General features: G+C 42.1%; 1 protein-coding gene across 8 annotated transcripts; it reads left to right on the forward strand.

The window, feature by feature from the left end:
- The first annotated feature begins 330 nt into the window (after positions 1-330).
- Positions 331-13,681, forward strand: creb3l3a (cAMP responsive element binding protein 3-like 3a). 8 transcript variants are annotated; one of them, XM_086116650.1, is made up of 13 exons: positions 331-453; positions 1,091-1,150; positions 1,463-1,546; positions 4,275-4,355; positions 7,264-7,386; positions 7,502-7,748; positions 8,168-8,301; positions 9,301-9,411; positions 9,487-9,593; positions 10,513-10,581; positions 10,770-10,854; positions 12,242-12,335; positions 13,018-13,681. In XM_086116650.1, exons 6-13 carry the CDS (start codon positions 7,505-7,507, stop codon positions 13,320-13,322), a joined length of 1,149 nt encoding a protein of 382 aa, XP_085972776.1. In that variant the 5' UTR covers positions 331-453; positions 1,091-1,150; positions 1,463-1,546; positions 4,275-4,355; positions 7,264-7,386; positions 7,502-7,504; the 3' UTR covers positions 13,323-13,681. The 8 variants fall into 8 exon arrangements, with proteins under 8 accessions (XP_085972776.1, XP_085972773.1, XP_085972774.1 ...); XM_086116647.1 differs by having other exon boundaries at positions 332-453; positions 7,505-7,748; XM_086116648.1 differs by lacking the exon at positions 1,091-1,150 and having other exon boundaries at positions 390-453; positions 7,505-7,748.
- Positions 13,682-18,699: the final 5,018 nt, after the last annotated feature.

Consider the following 18,699-nt stretch of genomic DNA (forward strand, 5'->3'; position numbering starts at 1 on the left):
ATGATTATTATTAGCATTGTAAAATTGTCTAACAAGCAGGTTCCAATCAGCATTTTATCTTCTTTCTTTTATATAGTGTATGAGAATTAAATCAATGTGCTATTTTGCTAGGAATATCCTTTGTTTGTGTCTGCCTGAAGCGGCTGCCTCTCCCAATTCTTCTCTGATGTGAATAAAAAGCATCATTCTGATTTTGATGGACTATCTATTGTCTGTGTTTTACAATGCAGCACTATTGGAGACAATATCGACATTTTTAAAATGCCATGTAATTTACCTAATCAGAGCTACCGGGTCTGGGGAAGCAATTTTGCCATCTAGCAGCTTCATTTCCTCATCCACAGGGTTCAAAAGAAATGCTATCGCCAACTGTGATTGTTGTTTTGCAAGACAAGAGATAAACGGTCAGCAGGCTGTCCACTGCTGTCATCTCCTTCGGATTATTGCTTCGAGGTGAGTCTTTCCCCCCCAAACACAATTTTCTATAAATGTCACACTGGACTGCTGCTGTTCGTGTGACGTTAATGTGATCTAAATCCAGATGAACACCTTTCAGACTCTCTTTTCTGTGTTTTATTTTATTGAAGTCATACGCATTGATATGTCTTGAAAATGGAATTAAGGAAATGTTCATCCATTACGTACTTAATGTGCAAATTAAGACATACAGTAGAAGATTGTACTGTTGTGACGTAAAATTACTATTTGAAGAGATGTGTCATCATGCTAGCATAAACACGGATACCCTCCATTTTTGCCCCCTGTGGAGCAGCAAACTTTATTTTAACATTATTATTATTATTATTATACACATTATTATTTTACTCTTCCAATATGTCCATTTGTTTAAACAAAGTACTGTACAGTGTTATGTTAATATTAAGACGACACAGAGGCTATACTTCACGTTCATACTTCAATGTTTACTTGCAGTTTTAAACCAGCAGAGAGCAGCAACGTCTCATTCTTCTCCCAGGTCCGAAATGGTTTAAGTCCTATTAAACCATTTCTCCGGTGACTGTTTAAATAGGAATGCAAGCCAAATGTGTGCACAATATGTCAACCAAACTTTTTTTTTTCATCCACGTAGTTACAATTTCAACGTGGGAAAACGATCAAGAGCAATCAGTGAACACAGACCTCTGCCAAGGTGCATCGTTTTTGGAGAATGTATTTATTGAGCATAGGATTTCATATAATAAACACACACACACACACGTCTGCAATGATCAAAAAAGAATGAATGGAGGTTGATAAGTCAAAGCCTATTCATAGGGAAACCAATACAAGCACATCCACGAAAAGATCCAGAGGAAAAACAGCTATGTTGGCTGAGGGGAAAAAAAGAAGAAAAAAAAGCCAATCAGAGAAATAATTGGGTTTCTGTGTGATTGTACTGATTGCACCTTTTTTGTGTGCGTTTGTCATCATCAAGTCATTTGTGGATTATGTTCATGTGCAGGAGCACCTGTTGGATCAAACGGATACCAAACATGCAGACAGGAATTGGAAAGGAAGTCATTCGGTTTGGCAGCCATAACCGCAGGTAATCCACCGAGCGGTGGTGTTGTCACTCACTCTGCGAGATTTGCCGCAGCATGAGATGTATTTATTCCAGGAGTGTCCCGCTGGGTTTGTTAAATCTTTAACCAACAGCCAAACACTAATGCATTCACGCCACTGTCTCCCTTTAAAAATGGTGGCCGGTTTTAATCAAAATAAATGAGGTCAGTGGCATTTATGTCATTGGCCTTATTTAGTCCAGACTTGTTGATAACTGCATTCATTGGGGCACAAATGCAGCTGGAGTAAACTTGTGTATGAATGCCAAAAAAGGATTCTGGAGAAATATGTGTTACAAACAGATGAAAACATTGTCAAAAGATTCCCCTGAACGAGCGCCTGCAGACACTGTAATGTGAATGCCAGGCCAGTAGGTGGCAATGTCACGCGACTCCATCAAATGCAGGAACGATGTCGTACACGACGAACAGATTACGGATCCATCTCCGTATCGCCCCGACAAACTAAACACAGGATCACATTTCAACTACTATGCTCGCAATATAGCTTTAAGAGTCTTAATAGTGTTTGGATTGCTGCCTCTGTTCCACTTCTCAACCTCAATCTTTTTATTTAATCTTGGTTAACATGACCGTGCTCGAGCAATACATGGTATATGAAGATAAGCTCTAACTCGTGGCTTGAAAATCAACTGAGTTGGGGCGTGGGGGCGTCGTGCAGGCAGGAAACTCCACTGTATCTATGGCCACTGTATCAAGCTTTAGAAGTTCCGCCTCATCTTTGGAAGCAGCGGGAAAAAGGTCGCGAGGGAATTCACTGGTAGACCAAGGAATTTGGGTGAGGCAGATGAAAGTCTCATCAAGTCGACTTTGCTTTGAAATGTGGGGATGTGGAGCTGCAGCACCAGCTCCCGACTGACAGAAGCCAATTACAGGCCGAAAAGCCATTCCTCCATGGCGGAAACAGATCGCAGCAACTCACCTATTCATAAAAAGACCCCAGAAAAAATTGGGCCACACAAAAAAAATCCTCTGTGTCCCTCTTTCGGGACAGTGAAAAATTGCAACGTTGTGCGGTGGACACTGAATATGAACACAGAATACTTTGATTGACCCAGAATTTAATAACAACTAGCCTTAACATGTGTCCAGAGCCACTCAAAGAAGGACGAGGCATCAGTAGGCCAGTTTCGCATCAGTGACTAAAGGGACGTTGCCCCACCAAAACCGTAAATCCGGCAGATGGCACTGCAACAAAAAATATCTGTCATGTAAAGACCACTATATAGCTGTGACATATTTTCATCACATTTTAAAGTGAATATATTTTGAAAATCTGCCTTTTTTTGTGGTTTGTAAACATTTATTCACGTCTTTAGAGTACCTGCTCACCATCAAGTGTCAAATTACACACCCAAGTAAATATTTTGGTTGTTTTCTGAAAATGCGCCTGTGAGCAAGACTCGGTTTTTACATAATAATCACCCACGGATGAATGGATATATATATGTATATACATATATTAGTGCCAATATATTTATTTTGTAGACTAGTGCAGAATGAATGGCGACAGTCAATATGGGTGGGTGGGGGGTAGAGGGGGGGGGGGGGGTAACATCATGTGCTGTGGCCAAAATCAATGCAACAAAACAGCTCAATACACAGCAGGGATGTGCTTGTCTTGTCTTAAAGAAAAAAGCTTGCCTCTCCTGTTGTGTTTGTGTGTCATTTGTACTCTCAACTGTCCAATATCAGCGTTACTATCATGATGATGAGATCACCTCAGGTAGGCACTCGCAAGTGCTGATAAACAAAACAATCTGCGGCAGCACTGAGGGAAATTGCTAATTTTGCCGTGTGATGTCATGAATGGCTCATCGGGTCATCGGGAAGGACCGTTCGGGTCAAAACTGTATCGAATTGCCATTTGTGGAAATGCTCACCCCTAATATATGTAATACATTCCTGGATTCAAGCTTTTAACCCCAAGACTGTGAGGCAGACGTGCTAACCACTCATCCGCCTTTTATCATCAATACCTTATAACTTTTTTTCTTTTTCCCAGAGACTTTGCGACTTTCTGACAGCACAGGCGTGAAACTTGCACAGGCGCCGCACCAACACAGACTGTTACTGGGTGTGACATCACACACATCAGGGAAGTTGCTCAGCCTTGATGTTGAGGCCAACTCAGATGAGAGAGTTGATGCAAATGAGCCCATCACACCGACTGGCTGCACTGATCTTCCTGCTTCGCCATCTTTTGGTGTAACATATTTTTAGATTTATATATTTATTTATTTTACATTTACCAGGCACCCAAAATAGGACCAACAGGCTTTCCAAAAGTATGGCAAGGTGTTTACCAATAGCGATAAACAGACTTACTTTAAATGTATTTTAAAACATTTATTTGTGGGGAGGCGTGGTGGGCGACTGGTTAGTCTGTCAGCCTCACAGTGCAGGAGTATGGGGTTCCATTCCCACTCTGACCTTCCTGTGTGGAGTTTGTATATTCTCCCCGTGCCGGCGTGGGTTTTGTCCGGGTACTCTGGTTAAAAGTAAGGCATTTATTTGAGAAGAGGCCTGTATTTTCAAGATAATGCCAATTAACATTTTATTTTGTCATGTCACATCACGAAAGCCTAGTCAATCATCCTCGCAACCAGTTTCTTGCCCTGCCTCACCCTCTGACGTTGACTCTGGCCTGTTTTACTGCCACTGCCCTTCTCTCCTACTTCCTCCTAAAAGGAGGGCTATGTGGCGATGAGTGAAGTGAACCTTTTGCTGTATTGATTCTGCATCGACTGACCAGGACTGCTCCCAAGAGAGGTAACTTTTAAGAAGTCATTGAGTACATCCAGGAGTGTTAAATGTCACATGATACATGAACATACCTGTACATGAACACTTGGGCCTACTGCACAACTGCTTTTGAATGTTAATATTGATAATCCAGGTGGTACTTGGAGGAACAAGTTAATTTGTTTTTGGAAGGTAGTACTTCGCATAAAATGTTTGAGAACCACTGCAGAGTACTGCAGTACATCCAGGTGATATTCCAATTGACAGGATGGGAATCCTCCCATCAACGTTAATGCACGTGAGAGGTCTTAAGAGCGCACCACAGTTGTCAGACTGGCATTTCGGCTAATGAATGGCATTTGGTTCTCACCATCGCTACATCTCAGCGTGATGTTGTTTTCCAGAGGCTCTAAAAGGCTCATTAGCATATTTCTATCCTAACTTTCAATTAGAAGGCTGTTATCATTTGACCTTAATTTTACATATGTGGCCCCAAACAGCGAGAGGGGAGTGATGCTCTCAGACGGCGAAATGGGAGCTCGCTGTCAAACGTCATATCAAGTCATCATGAGACAGCGAGGCTAACAATGGAGGTATTATGCAGGTTTTTGCCCTCCTTTATCTCAAGTCGAGATTCTCTGAGGAATTTGCTAAACATTATCAGCACTGGAAATTGTGCTGTAGTAAATAAATAAAGAAAGAAAGAAAAAAGCTGAACTGCTTCCTCCAGACACCTTTCAATGAATATTTCACACAGCAGTCAACCTGCTGACCTTACATTTGGAAGGCAAGCTGTCTCCTGAGGGTTTACTTGCGCAACATGCAGGGCGGGATGCAGCCCAGCTCAAACAGTGCATGACAATGCCACACTGATTTAAGTGCAGTTAGGAAGCTATAATAATCACCTCAACAACATAATTCAGCATATTTTATATTTACGAGATGTAGAAGACGCAAAGTTCAATTTCATTTTAATCCAAGGCACTGATTCCCACCTTAATTGAGCCAAGGCATATACAGTGGTACCTCTACTTATGAAATTAATTGGATCTGGAAGAATTTTCTTCACGAGAAAATGTTGTAAGTAGAGACGCATTTTCCATGTAAATGCCCTAATCCGTCCCAAAATTCAGACATAAATGTTTTCTAAAGCATAAAAAGGCATCAAAATGTGTAACAAATACATGTTACAATTAGATTATTGGACAATAAATAAGAGTTTTGCAAAGAAAAACAAAGAATAGAGTAAAGAATAAAAATGATGGTCATGTAACTTTTAACTGCATCCTCATCGGGGGTTTTTTTGCCCTCTTTAGTTCATGTTCTCTCTCAGAATTGGTTTTTGCCTGGCGTTTTGTTAAGAACAGATCCAAGGACATTTGCTTTTGTGCACGATTCCAATCTGAATCCGTTCTTCTCTCAAATTGCCGTTATAATTCACTGGTGATTCGATGACTTTTTACTGTTCAAAGTGCTGCGGTTCACCGCTCGGCAGGAGCCGTCATCGTCACGTTTCTATTGTCTCCTAAATGTATGGCAAAGGTTAAAAGGATGTATGTCAATAAGCTACCAAAATAAAAGAAGCAACAGACTTTGGCCCCTGCGATGTGTGATCCATCGTCAAGTGGAGACGCTCTCCAGATGTGTAGCAGTGTGGTTGTGTGCTCGGCCTCAGCGACCAATCAGGTTCTATCTGGTATGGGCCAATGGAGGCCAAGCAGTCGGTCAGGCTGGGTGTGCTGTGTTGGAGTTTCAACTTTGGACCCTACAAGAGCAGCTGATTGATTCAATAGAAAGTCTTCATCGTCAGAGCTTCTCCCCAAAACAGGATATTTTGACTAGGATTTTATTTTTTAGTTTTGGGGGGCCTCCTTGGTTTACCACCCGATCAGGGGAACTATGGAGCACGACCCTGATCAGGTAAATACTCGAGTTCAATGCAGTCAATATAATATTTATTAGTGGTTTCTATCTGACAGTTACGATTGGTGTGTAAGAAAGAGCAAAGTCTATAGTTTAAATCTCTTTACTATGGGACACGCTATCAGCAATTGTGTTGTTTTCTCTCTGGGTACAATACACCATAAAATGTACAGATTGGCAAGGGTCAAAAGTAGAGCGACGTTTTGACGACTTTAATCTTGAAGTTAGATGAAGAGTCAAAATTGAAAGAATGGATAAAAACAGATTTATTACCGGGTACATGACTTACATCGGTACAGTTCCCATAAAAGGGAAGAATAGAATTAATTCACTCATTGCTGACCACCCCATTAATATCGTTCAACTCATATTGTTGAGTGTCACTATACTTGTAAAGACTGAATTTTTGGTGATATGATTTGGATCAAAATATCGTCATCATTTGACCTTAAAAAAAAAAACTCTCTGATTATTGAATCCAAAGCGCTTGGATGATGTCATACTCTGCGATGTTAACGGTATCGTTGGCAAAGTAACATATCGCAATTCCATCTACGCAACTACTACCGTAATAAACATGTTGTTAATTGCATATCTTTGTGGGAGTGTCAATCAAAACTGTGAGTCATTAGGTCTGCAAAGGCAGAATTTTCAATACAGATCTTATATTGGAGCTTTCATGATATCCTTTGTTAGTGAAGTAACTGAACATTTCTAAAGATTTTTTTTTTTTTATTGAGCTTGCATTCTGGTAAATCTTCAAATATCGTTCTGCCCTTGCGTTGGATTGCAAATGTGCAGCCCATGACTTCATTCCTTTCATCTGAATTTACTTGCATGCACCTTTAAATACCCAACAACGATCACAAAAGTCTGTTTTGGCATTTCGTTTAGGAAGAATCATGATCAGTTGCAAAGCAGCAGCTGGGGCAACAGTGGTGATCTTTTGCAATGTCTTAGCGTGGCTTGAGAAAGCATGAAAGAGACAATTTTGTAAATGTCACAATGACAGCAGACGTACGATGGCACGGAGCTTCTCGATTGGCTGTTTGATCACAATGATGGAATCCTCCGGTACGAGGAAGCGGGACAACAAGGCCACCAGCAGCACCACTGGCCTGTGCAGGAACCAAATGTGCGTAAGGCCCGTCGATCACCCGCCGTGACACTTTTTCTTGTAGATCCTCAATCATCTCAGCATGTTGTCCAATTTAAAAGACAAGAAAAAACAAAAGCACCTTCCACCCCAGCAGATGCTCCATCTGACGGAACAGGCGGACGCCGACTTCCTCAACGCCCTCCTGAGCGGAGGCGAATCAGTGCCGGACTCGCCGATCTGGTCCCCTTCGCCAAGCGACAGCGGTATCAGCGAGGACCCGCCTTCAGATCAAATGGATAGCCCCCAGAGACCCGAGAGTCCCTCCGGTGATGTTCACTGTTTGCGTCCGAGGTCACAGGCCAAAGCTGCCTTGGAGGCCCAAGTGCCCATTAAACCTAGTAAGTCACCCCTTCAGTCACAGATTGCTTCGTATGATCTTAGCAATGAGGTTATTTAATCAAACGAGTCCCCACGAATCGCCTCGCATAATCACGTAAATTGTAATGTTTGAAGTTGTTCATTTTTTTTTTTTTTTTATGTTTTGGTCCAATCACACCCCAGCCAATATGTGTTGCAATGACAACCTAATCTGCCCCCAATTCTCGAGTGCTGAAATACAAGAAAATGCAAAAGTCAAATCAAAACCACATTCCCCAAAACAAGGCAAAGCAATTTATTTCTTCCTCTGAAATGCCAACACATTATCATTATCCACAATTTCCATAAACAGACGTACTGTTATTGTGTCAACACTTTTTCGCTATGTGTATCATCATTTCGTTTTGGGGGGGGGGGGTTCTCGTGTGTGTTTGTGAAGATGTCTGGAAGGGCGAATTCCCAGCAGAGAGGATGAAATATCCACAGTATTCTTTTGACATGAACAGAGCGCCACTGTGCTCTGGCTCAGGTCTGACTGTGAAGGATCTGCTACTGAGCGGCACCGCAGAGCCGGTAAGAGAGACAAAATGGAGAAGGCGATGGAATGCTATTCGGTGATAATAGGTTGCTCTGACTCAAACGCCGTTTATATTTGCAAATAGAAATCTTGACTTTGAAGCTCTTGTTGACAGGATGAGTCAGCTCGACACTTCACTTTGTGCGTAAAAACAAGGAGAGACATTGCGGCAACCATCATTTGGAGGCTTTAACGTCACTGCTCAATCAGTGTTGTCATTTACCTTTAAAAGTAATCTGGTGACTGATCACCAATTAGTCCTTTAAAAACTAACTTGGTGACGTTCATGATGATTTGCTTTTAAAAGTAGCAGTTGCTAGGGCTGTGCGATTATGAAAAAAAACAACAACAACATTGTGATCTTGAAATCACAATTATTAAAACCGATTATTCACTGATTTCAAAACCTATTAAATAACACTCTGCTACTCAAAACTACCAAAACCCCCAAGTTTAAACATCTCTGAACACTGCACACTTTATTCTTGAACAGTCAGGGCACAATAATGGCTTACCGCTGTGAAGGAATATCACTCCCGGAAGTCAATGCTAATCACCATTAGCATGTCAATGGGATTTTACATTCACTTTAGCATTGGTGATCGTTCTAAAACCAAGCATATGTCTCATATGTAAATATACAAGGTGTGTCAAGAACACATGAAAGATTTTGCAGTGTGCTTGTTTATTATTGGAATTATTTCAGTCCTTTTCATTTTAATTATTCAAACACAAGATCAGTCGGGAAACTTCAAGTATTGATCCAAGCTTTCCAGCACAGTTGATTAATGCGAGTGGCGGAATGCCGCTTGGCTTGTCACACTCTAATTTCTTGAGGGTTAGGGGAGGAATGAGAGTGGCCTGCTAATTGAACTAGTCCTTGCGAGGCTGCAGGGAGACTGCAGAGAAGCTGTAATAGGCCAACGGCAGCAAGGAAATGTAATCAAGCGGCTGTATTGCTTAATTACACATTTGCATTACTGCCTCACCTCCAGCCTCCGCAGCCATACCAACAGTCCATCCAAGAGCTGATTCTCAATGAGGACGAGAAGAAACTCCTCGCCAAGGAGGGTGTGACTCTGCCCGGCCAACTGCCACTCACTAAGGTTCGTTATTACAGCGAAAGTGTTTCAACCGCTCGCAATCCCCCTTATCTCAGAATTTCTCCCTTTTCCAATCAGTACGAAGAAAGGATCCTGAAGAAAATACGCAGAAAGATTCGCAATAAGCAGTCAGCCCAGGAGAGCCGCAAAAAGAAGAAAGAGTACATTGATGGACTGGAGAGCAGGTAACATTTCCAATTACACATCACATTTACATTGCTGTGAGCATTTGAGCAGTGGCATCACAAAAATTCCATTGGGTCTTTCATTGCTTCTCAGTATTTGCCAATGTCCTGGGTTTGTTAATATCTCTGGAGTACGGTGGTGAGGCACTTCTCTTGTCAATACAGCTTGATCTTTAGAAGATAGCGGCAACTAAAGGCTGTCCATCAGCTATGCGGTTAGCTTCGGTCATTGTTTACTATTTCTTACTCATGATTGAGTTCAACTTGCAAACCAAATTACTGAAGATGAAGTCATACTCTGATTGGCTGCTTTCACGCTCATTTCTACTGCATACTTAATCCAGTGGCAGATGGCGGTCGAGATGCAGATGAAGTCGCTGTGACTGACCACAGTAGGCTTTTGGCCAAAGGGATTCAAACGGACTACTTCAGGCATTGGAGAGATGATGGCTTGTGACAGAAACAGGTTGAAGGTTTTAGTGAATCAGGGCCAGTGGCTTTGCCGGGGTTCACCATCCTCAGCGTCTCTCTCATTTCTTGTTCCTGAAGTGTCGTTGTGGAATAAGGGTACTTGATAGTCGATCCGTTGACGGCCTGTGAGCCTTAAAGCTGTCAAAGAAACAACTGAGGCATTTCATCAGTCTTGACCGATGCTTACTTGTTGCCATTGAAACTGGTGATGTGGGTGACGCTGTGCAATCTTTTACTCACACGTCTCACAGTGTTGAGGTACCGTTTTACGATTAGTAGGTTACGTCTTGCGCTCATCATATCAAAATGTGATGGACATGATGAAGTGCTCTGCTTAGATACCAAATCGAATTGAACAATCTTGTCAGTGTACTTATATGGTGTGACTTCCAATTTTGAGCGCAGAGGTGCTCCCAGACTCAACTTCTATTTCTCTGTATGTTTTCAGGATGGCTACCTGCAGCGCACATAACCAAGAGCTGCAGCGGAAAGTGTCTCAGCTGGAGAAATGTAACATGTAAGAGATTTTAAAATGGGACTCCTATTTTGCGATCCATGTGTGAGGACTCAAGCTGTAATCCTAAAGGAGTCATCCACTTCACAACTGCTCCTACTTCCTTTGACCGCCAGCCCTCATACAACCAATTTTTTTTTTTCCGGCCTCGTCTTCTTTACGATTATTTTTTCATGAATTTGTCTCCACAGATCACTAATGGAACAGTTGCGCCGGCTCCAAGCTCTGGTCATGAATACATCTAACAAGCCGGCCCAGACTGGGACATGTGTTATGGTATGAACTCATATGCCAAGATGCAGCATTCCAAAAAAAAAAAAAAATCATTCTGACAGTAAGCCAAAATGTGAATGAGCCAAATAAAGGCCAATCATGACATGACAATCTCAAGAGACATAAAAAAAAAAAAGCACAATCCGCAAATATAAAGTCTCCCTTTTTGAATTGAAGCCATGTTCGGTCTTTGATCAGCACCGTAGCACAGAGTACGCCGCCCCAGGCTATGAGAAGGGAGGAATATTTTGAAATTTTCGCTTTAATGAATATGAATGTGTGTCAGAACCCAGTCACTGAATACATTACCGTGTCAACTGGGGAAGCACAGAAAGATCCACAAAATACACAACAAAGATCAATCACGTCGCCACGTGGCTGCTGTTGATTATTAGGGTGATTGATTCTGATTACGCTGTCATGAAATCATTTACTAAATAAATAAATAAAAGGCTGGAGCCAAGATTTGAAACCCAGACCTGTCAGACAGACGTGCAAACAGTTGGCCACCGTGTATCCTGCAGTAGAATAATTGACAGAGGTGGCAGAAGGTCCGTCAGTCCGTGACTGGCGCATTGCTAGCGAATGATGGGGCAATTTCAAAAAACGGACAGACAATGCACGAACGGAAGTGCGTTTTCACCAGAATAGTCACTAACCGGGTCATTCACGAAGGACCTACGGAATTAGTTTTCACGGTTGTTCCATCAGTGCGAGGCGTGGTTCTTTACCGGAATAGATACACTCCTTGTGCTGCGACTGCGTTAACGTAGCAAGTAGTGGTTTCTCAATGATGATTGACTGTCGCAGAAGTGATGTTGCCGAAAAGAAGGAGATCTGACAGTCCTAAACTAATGGTGACAAACTGTAATCTAGCAATGCCGAAAGTGTGGTTAAAATAATGACGACTAACTGACGGACTGGCTAATGTTCCTAAAATAGTGGTGACGAATTGTAATGTGGCTCAGTTAAAATAATGATGATGGATTGACGATGACAGATTTGATTGGCTTGAAATAATGACAGACTAACAATGACGGATGGATGGATCGGCTGATGGTGAATGACGGACCAGCGAAATTTACTGATGTGCCCATCTCTGCCGTGTTCAAAATTAGGGAGGTGTCAAAAGTTGTGGAACAAAAAACAAGTCATCAGGTAGGGTAGAAATTCCTGGAAAATCACATTCAGTACAGTCATAAACTATTTTTACTTGGTTATTTTGCACCAATGGAAAAAAGGAGGCTTCTTTTTCGAGGGAGGCATTTATTTGAGCATTCTTTCAGCTGTTAAATTTGAATGCATTTTGTGTAAAATATGCAAGAAGTGTTCTTTACCTCACCCCCCACATTCTCATCTACTTTTGACTTCTTTATCCCCACCCCCTTAGGTGCTCTTGCTGTCCTTCTCCCTAATCCTCTTCCCGAGCCTCAAGCCCTACGCTGACACCAAAGTCAGCCAAGGAGACTTCAGCCCAGTAAGAAGTGAGTAACCTTGAATGGCAAATAACTCCCAGCATGCACTCACCTGACAACCAAGCCAAGTGCCCCTGTGAGTGACAGCCACAAACCCACCACCAAGCACCACCTCCCAGAGTTGACCGTTAAAAGTGATATGTGGAAGTACAGTGACCAATAATAACTTGTTTTTTTATTTTATTGATCGATTTATTCTTTCTGTGGGGCAGGGGTGTGTTTTCATCCATCCATTTTCTGACCCGCTTATCCGCACAAGGGTCGCGGGGCTTGCTGGAGCCTATCAAAGGTGTCTTTGGGCAGGAGCCGCGGGGTGGTCTGCTACAACAGAGAATAAGGACCACACTACATCGTATATGTTGCTCGTGTTTTTATGTGCAACCTGGTGTGCAGAGGGCAAAAATAAATCAAATTGAATACAATTTTATGCATGTCGGGGATTTTCTTTTTACTATTCGTAACTGAGGGAGAACTTGGCACGGACATCAGATGCAGGTGTTTGGCTTTGAAGGCAATTTATACTCGACTACGCTCTCGATTCTTTATGAATGGTGTGTAGTCATTGACTGATTACAAAATACATGTACTTGTTATGCAGGGGATGCTTGCTTAACGTGACGCCAGCCTGGAAAGTAATAATCCGATTTTCCGCAGATGTGTGTCTCATGATGGACTCTCTATTTTCTCACAGTCCAGTCACGGTCCCTGCAAAACATGCAGGCCTCCCGCGTGCTGCATGTCATCGATCCTCCGTTGCCCGCCCAAGACGAATCGAAGTCAGTGCATGCGCATTTCCCAGGAGATACGGGACTGGAAATCACCACCCTGATGGGGAACATGAAGCTGAACCAAGAATTGGATGCCATGTCTCTGAACCGCAGCCAAGAGGAAAGCCTGGGTCATTTCCACGTGGACCCCGTCACCGGCCACATAGCCACTGTGACTTTGGATCCTAAACGCTCCGCCGGGTTGCCGCCCAACGCTGATGACATGTAGAAGAAGCTATCATTTCTTTGATCAGTCATCATTCTTTTCTTAGGGCTGCTTTTTTAGTTCAATCATGTCTTGAAAATTTTGTTTCTGCAGTCCTGTTTTTGTGATGCTCTTTTTTTTATCCGTTTGTGCATTTTTGATTGTTCCACTCTAATTGTCTCTCAACTTGCGTCATTTCGAGCCACAAGCGATTACCGCGAGTGTGATCTCACAGGGCAATATCTTCATTCCCTTTATTGTGGAGGATATGTTTCAGACTCATAGGTGAAAATCTGCAATATACAAAACATATAAAAACATTCTTTGTATAATTTCACACCTCCCAGATGCTTTAAACTTATTAAAACTCTCTTTTTAAAGTATTCATTTGCGCCTTTTCTTACGCTCGCTGGCACAGTTCTCCACATAAGCTTTTTGTCCCTTCAAGTGTCCCTTAAAAATGACACAAAAGGAGAATTGAAGATACATTTTTACAAAAATGTTCAACCAAACCTTATCTTTTTGTCCCATGGAAGTACGCTATCTTAATGCTAGCATGTTATCAAGGAACTACTTTTCTTACACAGATCAAGCAGCATCACAAACAAACAATGACACGTATTACACTCCAGAGGGATCCCATTCTTCTTCCAGTTGACCTCAGTGCAGCACATCATGGTTCTGCATTGAAGAATTTGGACTTGCCTGTATGGAGTTTTGAAATTCAAGTGACCTGATTTACTGTAATTTACCATTCGGGATTCCGCAGATTTTTTGCTCTGACTTGTACAGACGAACTCAATTCACCAGACTTTAAAAAAAGCATGAGCTTAGAAAACAGTGAACAATTTAGAATCATTTAAAAACATCATACAGTTTAATGCCACCCTCAGTTGAAATTTACAGTCAGACTAAACATAAAACAACCAGAATCACACCATGTGTATTTAAAATGGCCAAACGGCCTGAAGAATGACTGTCTGTCTGTTTTTATGAAGGGCAATATTATGAAGTGCTATATTCCCTTTAGTTTCCCCTACCTATTAAAATATATTATATATAAAATATAGTTTTGACATATTTTGTTGAGGGTTTTTTTAATGGATTAATTCCATTTGCATTCATTATGAAAATATGATTTGGGATAAAGATTGATTCAACTTGCAAGACACAACTGTATTGTAAAAACCCATGATCGCTTAAAAATCAAGATACAAATGCAAATACATGTTTTTACGGACTGATTGATAGACTAAAAAAATGCTAAAAAAAAAAAGCTAGAGTCCAAATACTGTGCCAGCATTGATTAATATTCTTTTAAGGACTGCACATACTCTGAGGTTCTTCTGCCTGCAACACACTGGGATAAACAAGGAATCTCTGAAAGGGCAAATATGTCACCAGGGACAATAGAAAGGGAGAAAACTAGGCTAAAGGTTGAATAGACGACCCCTTATCGCTAGCCTTCATCCCCACTTATTGACATGTTGATATGTTTACTCATTATTGAGAGGCCTGCGTCTGCAAGCGTGACCAAACAGCGGTGGCATAAAAGGGTTGTGGCTGCTCACTGATCGGAAATTTTGTTATCAGGTCCTAAAGGAGAAAAAATGTGTTAGGGTTGCATTGAAATGGAAAAAAAAATTGTGACAGGTTATTGCAGAGCACAAGAAAGAGAGTCACATGCCAGCTGTGCTGTGATCTGGTAAAAAGAAGTCAGCTAAAATGTGAATTTAGGAATCAAGCTATAGTCTTGCATGAAAAACCGTCTTATAAGGAAAAATGAATAATATCCATCCGAATCAAAAAATTCTACCCAAGGTTTTCCGTGATTCTCCTGAAAGCCTGCGGAAAATGGCGGCACTGTCGCATTTGTGTATATCAGTAAACACAAGGCGTCAGGTCAAGGTAAAGATCACACACACTTACGTTCAATCGAAGTTGTCTCCTATTGAAAAGTCTGCGTTATTCACGCGATGCATCGGCAGCTGCAGGCTGCCGGGCAGGCAGAGACGAGGCCATTGTTCATCTGAGCAGAGCGGTGAAATATTTCTCTAGTGAGGCAAAAAGACCTGAGGTTGATGGATGTAGTGAGGGAAGCTATGTTGTTATTATTATTTCAACCCTTTCAGGGACAGCGGTGACTACAGTGGGCAGTTGATCATGTTATCAGGTTACAGCAGCGGTCCCCAACCTTTTTTGCCCCACGCACCGGTTTAATGTCAAGACAATAATTTCAGGGACCGGCCTTGAAGGTGTGACAGATAAATACAACAAAATAATATCACCTGCATGAAAACTTTTTGAAACATAACAATAAACATGAATCACGACACGAGGAACGTCCCTATCTGGCCGCAACACTCTCTGGTCGCGATGTAATGTTTAAACCTCCCTTCAAAATAAGATACAAAGTGAATGAAAAATAAGACTCACCATTGCCGCATATTATGCAGAGTGGGCTTGGTGCGTGGGAATCTCCATTTGAGATGAATCCATATTTTAAGTAGGACTCCGGATATAGCCTTCTTTTTTCTTGGAAGTCGTAGGCTCCTCTTCTGCCTCCTGACTGGGCCTTTTCCCCTCCCCAAAGAAACTTTCCAAAGATGTTTGTTTTTTTACTCGTTTTGCTAGCTCCCGGGTTTCATTTCAGCGGTAACCTATCGCGTGACCGAGAAGGGAGTAATGGAGAATCCAGTAAATTTTCAAAATAAAACATCTTTCAGATTCCGAAATGAATAAAACGAAAGTAATGTAAGTGATTTATTGTTTCTGTGCGGCCCGGTACCAAATGACCTATGGACCGATACCAGTCCGCGGTCCGGGGATTGGGGACCACTAGGTTACAGGATGCATGAAATCGATATACACCAGTGTAATATTTCCCATTGTATGATTTAATTTTTCAATTTCCATTGCATGGCCCGAATAATCCTTAGCAGTTGACATTGGGCATATTCCTGATAACATGTGCAACGCTTCTCCAAACCATACAAGTAATATAGATTTCATCCAATTTGCAGTGGAAGGCAATTTTCACAACAAATGTTTGTATTGGGCCCCTCATTGCTTTAGTAATGATTCAGCAGGAGTGTGTATAATCGTACATTTTCCACTAGGTGGTGAAAATAAATGGGGCGCGACGGAATCAATCAAGCAGATATTACGATCATCCACAGGATAATGTCTCTATCTCTGCTCGACATCTCGGAATATTGTTCTTTCTTTGCTCGATCCACCCTTCGTCTTTCTGTCTTTGCCTGCTCCTTCCTCCCCAGGATGAGCTGTATAGCAAATTGAAGAATGGGTTTTTTTTTTCCCCCTTCTTTTCTAATCAAGGGTGAAAATGTCTCGGCCACAAGCATGTCCAATCAGGACCTTAACGCATCGTTTTGATTAAGGAAATTCTCTGAGGACCCTCACGACACAGATGATCTCCCCCCGGGGTTGGGCGGGCCATTAGAGGAATTTTGTCCATCAAAGTCAAATGGCCAAATCCGCTCGTCTTTAATCTCCAAATGGGATTAAAATTGCAAGGTTGAGACAGTGTAAATTTGACGTTACCTCAAAAACAACATGCCTTTTCCAATTAGGCCAAGCCAAAGAGGGATTTGGAAAGACACTAGATGGATGACGCCTGACAGAAGTCTGAAACTTTGTCACCATTTATGTTTTGCCCACAGGAGTACGGAGGTGTAGTGCAGTTCCCCCCCCCCCCCCCCCCAAATTTTGAGCCTGGTTATATATTTGCAATATAACACACCAGCAGACAAAAACATCTCAAAAAGTGCACACCGGTGGTTCTCAAACTTTTTACACTAAGTCCCACCAGAAAAAAATGTTTAGCACTCTAAGTGCCACCATTGAAATACAGTAGCATTAAAAAAACATTTTTAAAAAAGAAGAAACAAGCTTATCAATGGCATGAATGACTGACAATATTTTTCTAGGCAGACAGAGACTTTATTGCTCGACATTAAATCCGAGATTTGCCTTTCATTAAAATAGGAGCACAGCCACACACAAACGATTCATTGGGCAACATAAACACAATAAACAGACATTAACATTTAACAAAAATCATTTACTCTCATTAAGGCTTCACTGATTTGGTGTGATTTTCTCCACATCGCTTTATCCTCTCAAAAGTTCACGGGGGGTGGGGTGGAGCCTATCGCAGCTGTCCTCGGGCAGTAGGCGGGGGACACCCTGAGCTGGGATCGAACCCACAACCTCTGCACTGTGAGGTCGACGTGCTAACCGCTGGCCCGCCAGGCCACTCGAGTTTTTGTCACATTTAGTTTTAAAACCAGCTGAAGCACAAAGGACTGGTTGAGCCTGACCCAATTTTAGCAAGGCACAAAGTACCAATAACCAGATGGTAAAAGCACTTTTTCATTGTTTAGCCTTTAGAGCGTCACTGGGGTCGCAGATAATATTTTCAGCCAAGGTTATAATTGGCGGCCTCAAACAGTACATCCAGAGGTTGACCCACAATCTTCGAACAGATTTTAATGAGGTGTCTCAGGATCGCGCTTGATTGAGGAACCGTAAGTCAGGAGGCGGGGTATACTGAACTTAGCAATTTATTCACCCAAAAAAAAAAAAGAACACACACAAGGGTACTGGGGGGGGGGGGGGAAACAACAACAACAAAAAACACACCAGCAACCGTAACTACAAGACAACGTGACCGCAGGAAACTAAATACAAGCCACCCGATGAGACAATGAGGAACACCTGGACAAGATGGGCATGGCTGCGGTAGCTGATTGGAAGACGCAGGCTACGGTTCAGGTTAGGGTTAGGATGAGCTGTCTTGTGTCTGGCTGGAGCTACTCAAACAAGTTTATACCGCCTCTCGTTCATAATCAGGTAGGCTCTAACTTACCTCTGACCCAAATGAGGATAAACGCTCGAGAAAATGGCTGGAGGGATGTTTGCTTGTCTGCTGGTCAAATCACACATCAGAAGAATTATTTCCTGCACAAGTCGCAGCGGGATTTTCGATTTTCCAGGATTTGGGATGCGTGATGTCTAATTCTGAGCTTTTGAGCTATTTGGTAATTTGACAGGATCAGGCTCATTAGTCATCCTCCGGAATTAACTGCTCCTCATTTGTCTGCCGCCTGGACGCCTCTTATCGGCTTTGCTCAACTCTGTAGGCTGTCCAAATATCAAACTGACCATGAGACGTGAGACCGGAAATTAGAAGTGACACAGTGGAAATTAATGTTGGTGACTTCATGTGAATAGGGTCCATTTTAGGAGAGAGTGGTGCATGTTCCAAAGTGCTCGTTGCTTTAATTAGTGAGCCACATTGAAAACTGACGTGTGCACATTTGCTGCTAATAATACACCATTGTCTGCATAATGGCTCTTTTTTTCCTCAAATCATAAA

The sequence above is a fragment of the Hippocampus guttulatus genome, chromosome 7, assembly GCF_054856545.1.
Source record: "Hippocampus guttulatus isolate MCC_2025c chromosome 7, RoL_Hgut_1.0, whole genome shotgun sequence".
Taxonomy (NCBI): Eukaryota; Metazoa; Chordata; class Actinopteri; order Syngnathiformes; family Syngnathidae; genus Hippocampus; species Hippocampus guttulatus.

Bases quoted from the DNA above. Each gene is read 5' to 3' on its own strand.
- creb3l3a (XM_086116641.1), top strand. From the start codon at position 6,228: ATGGAGCACGACCCTGATCAG. The intron at 6,249-7,263 runs GTAAATACTCGA...TCACAATGACAG, and splicing joins TGGAGCACGACCCTGATCAG to CAGACGTACGATGGCACGGA. The intron at 10,582-10,769 runs GTAAGAGATTTT...TTGTCTCCACAG, and splicing joins CAGCTGGAGAAATGTAACAT to ATCACTAATGGAACAGTTGC.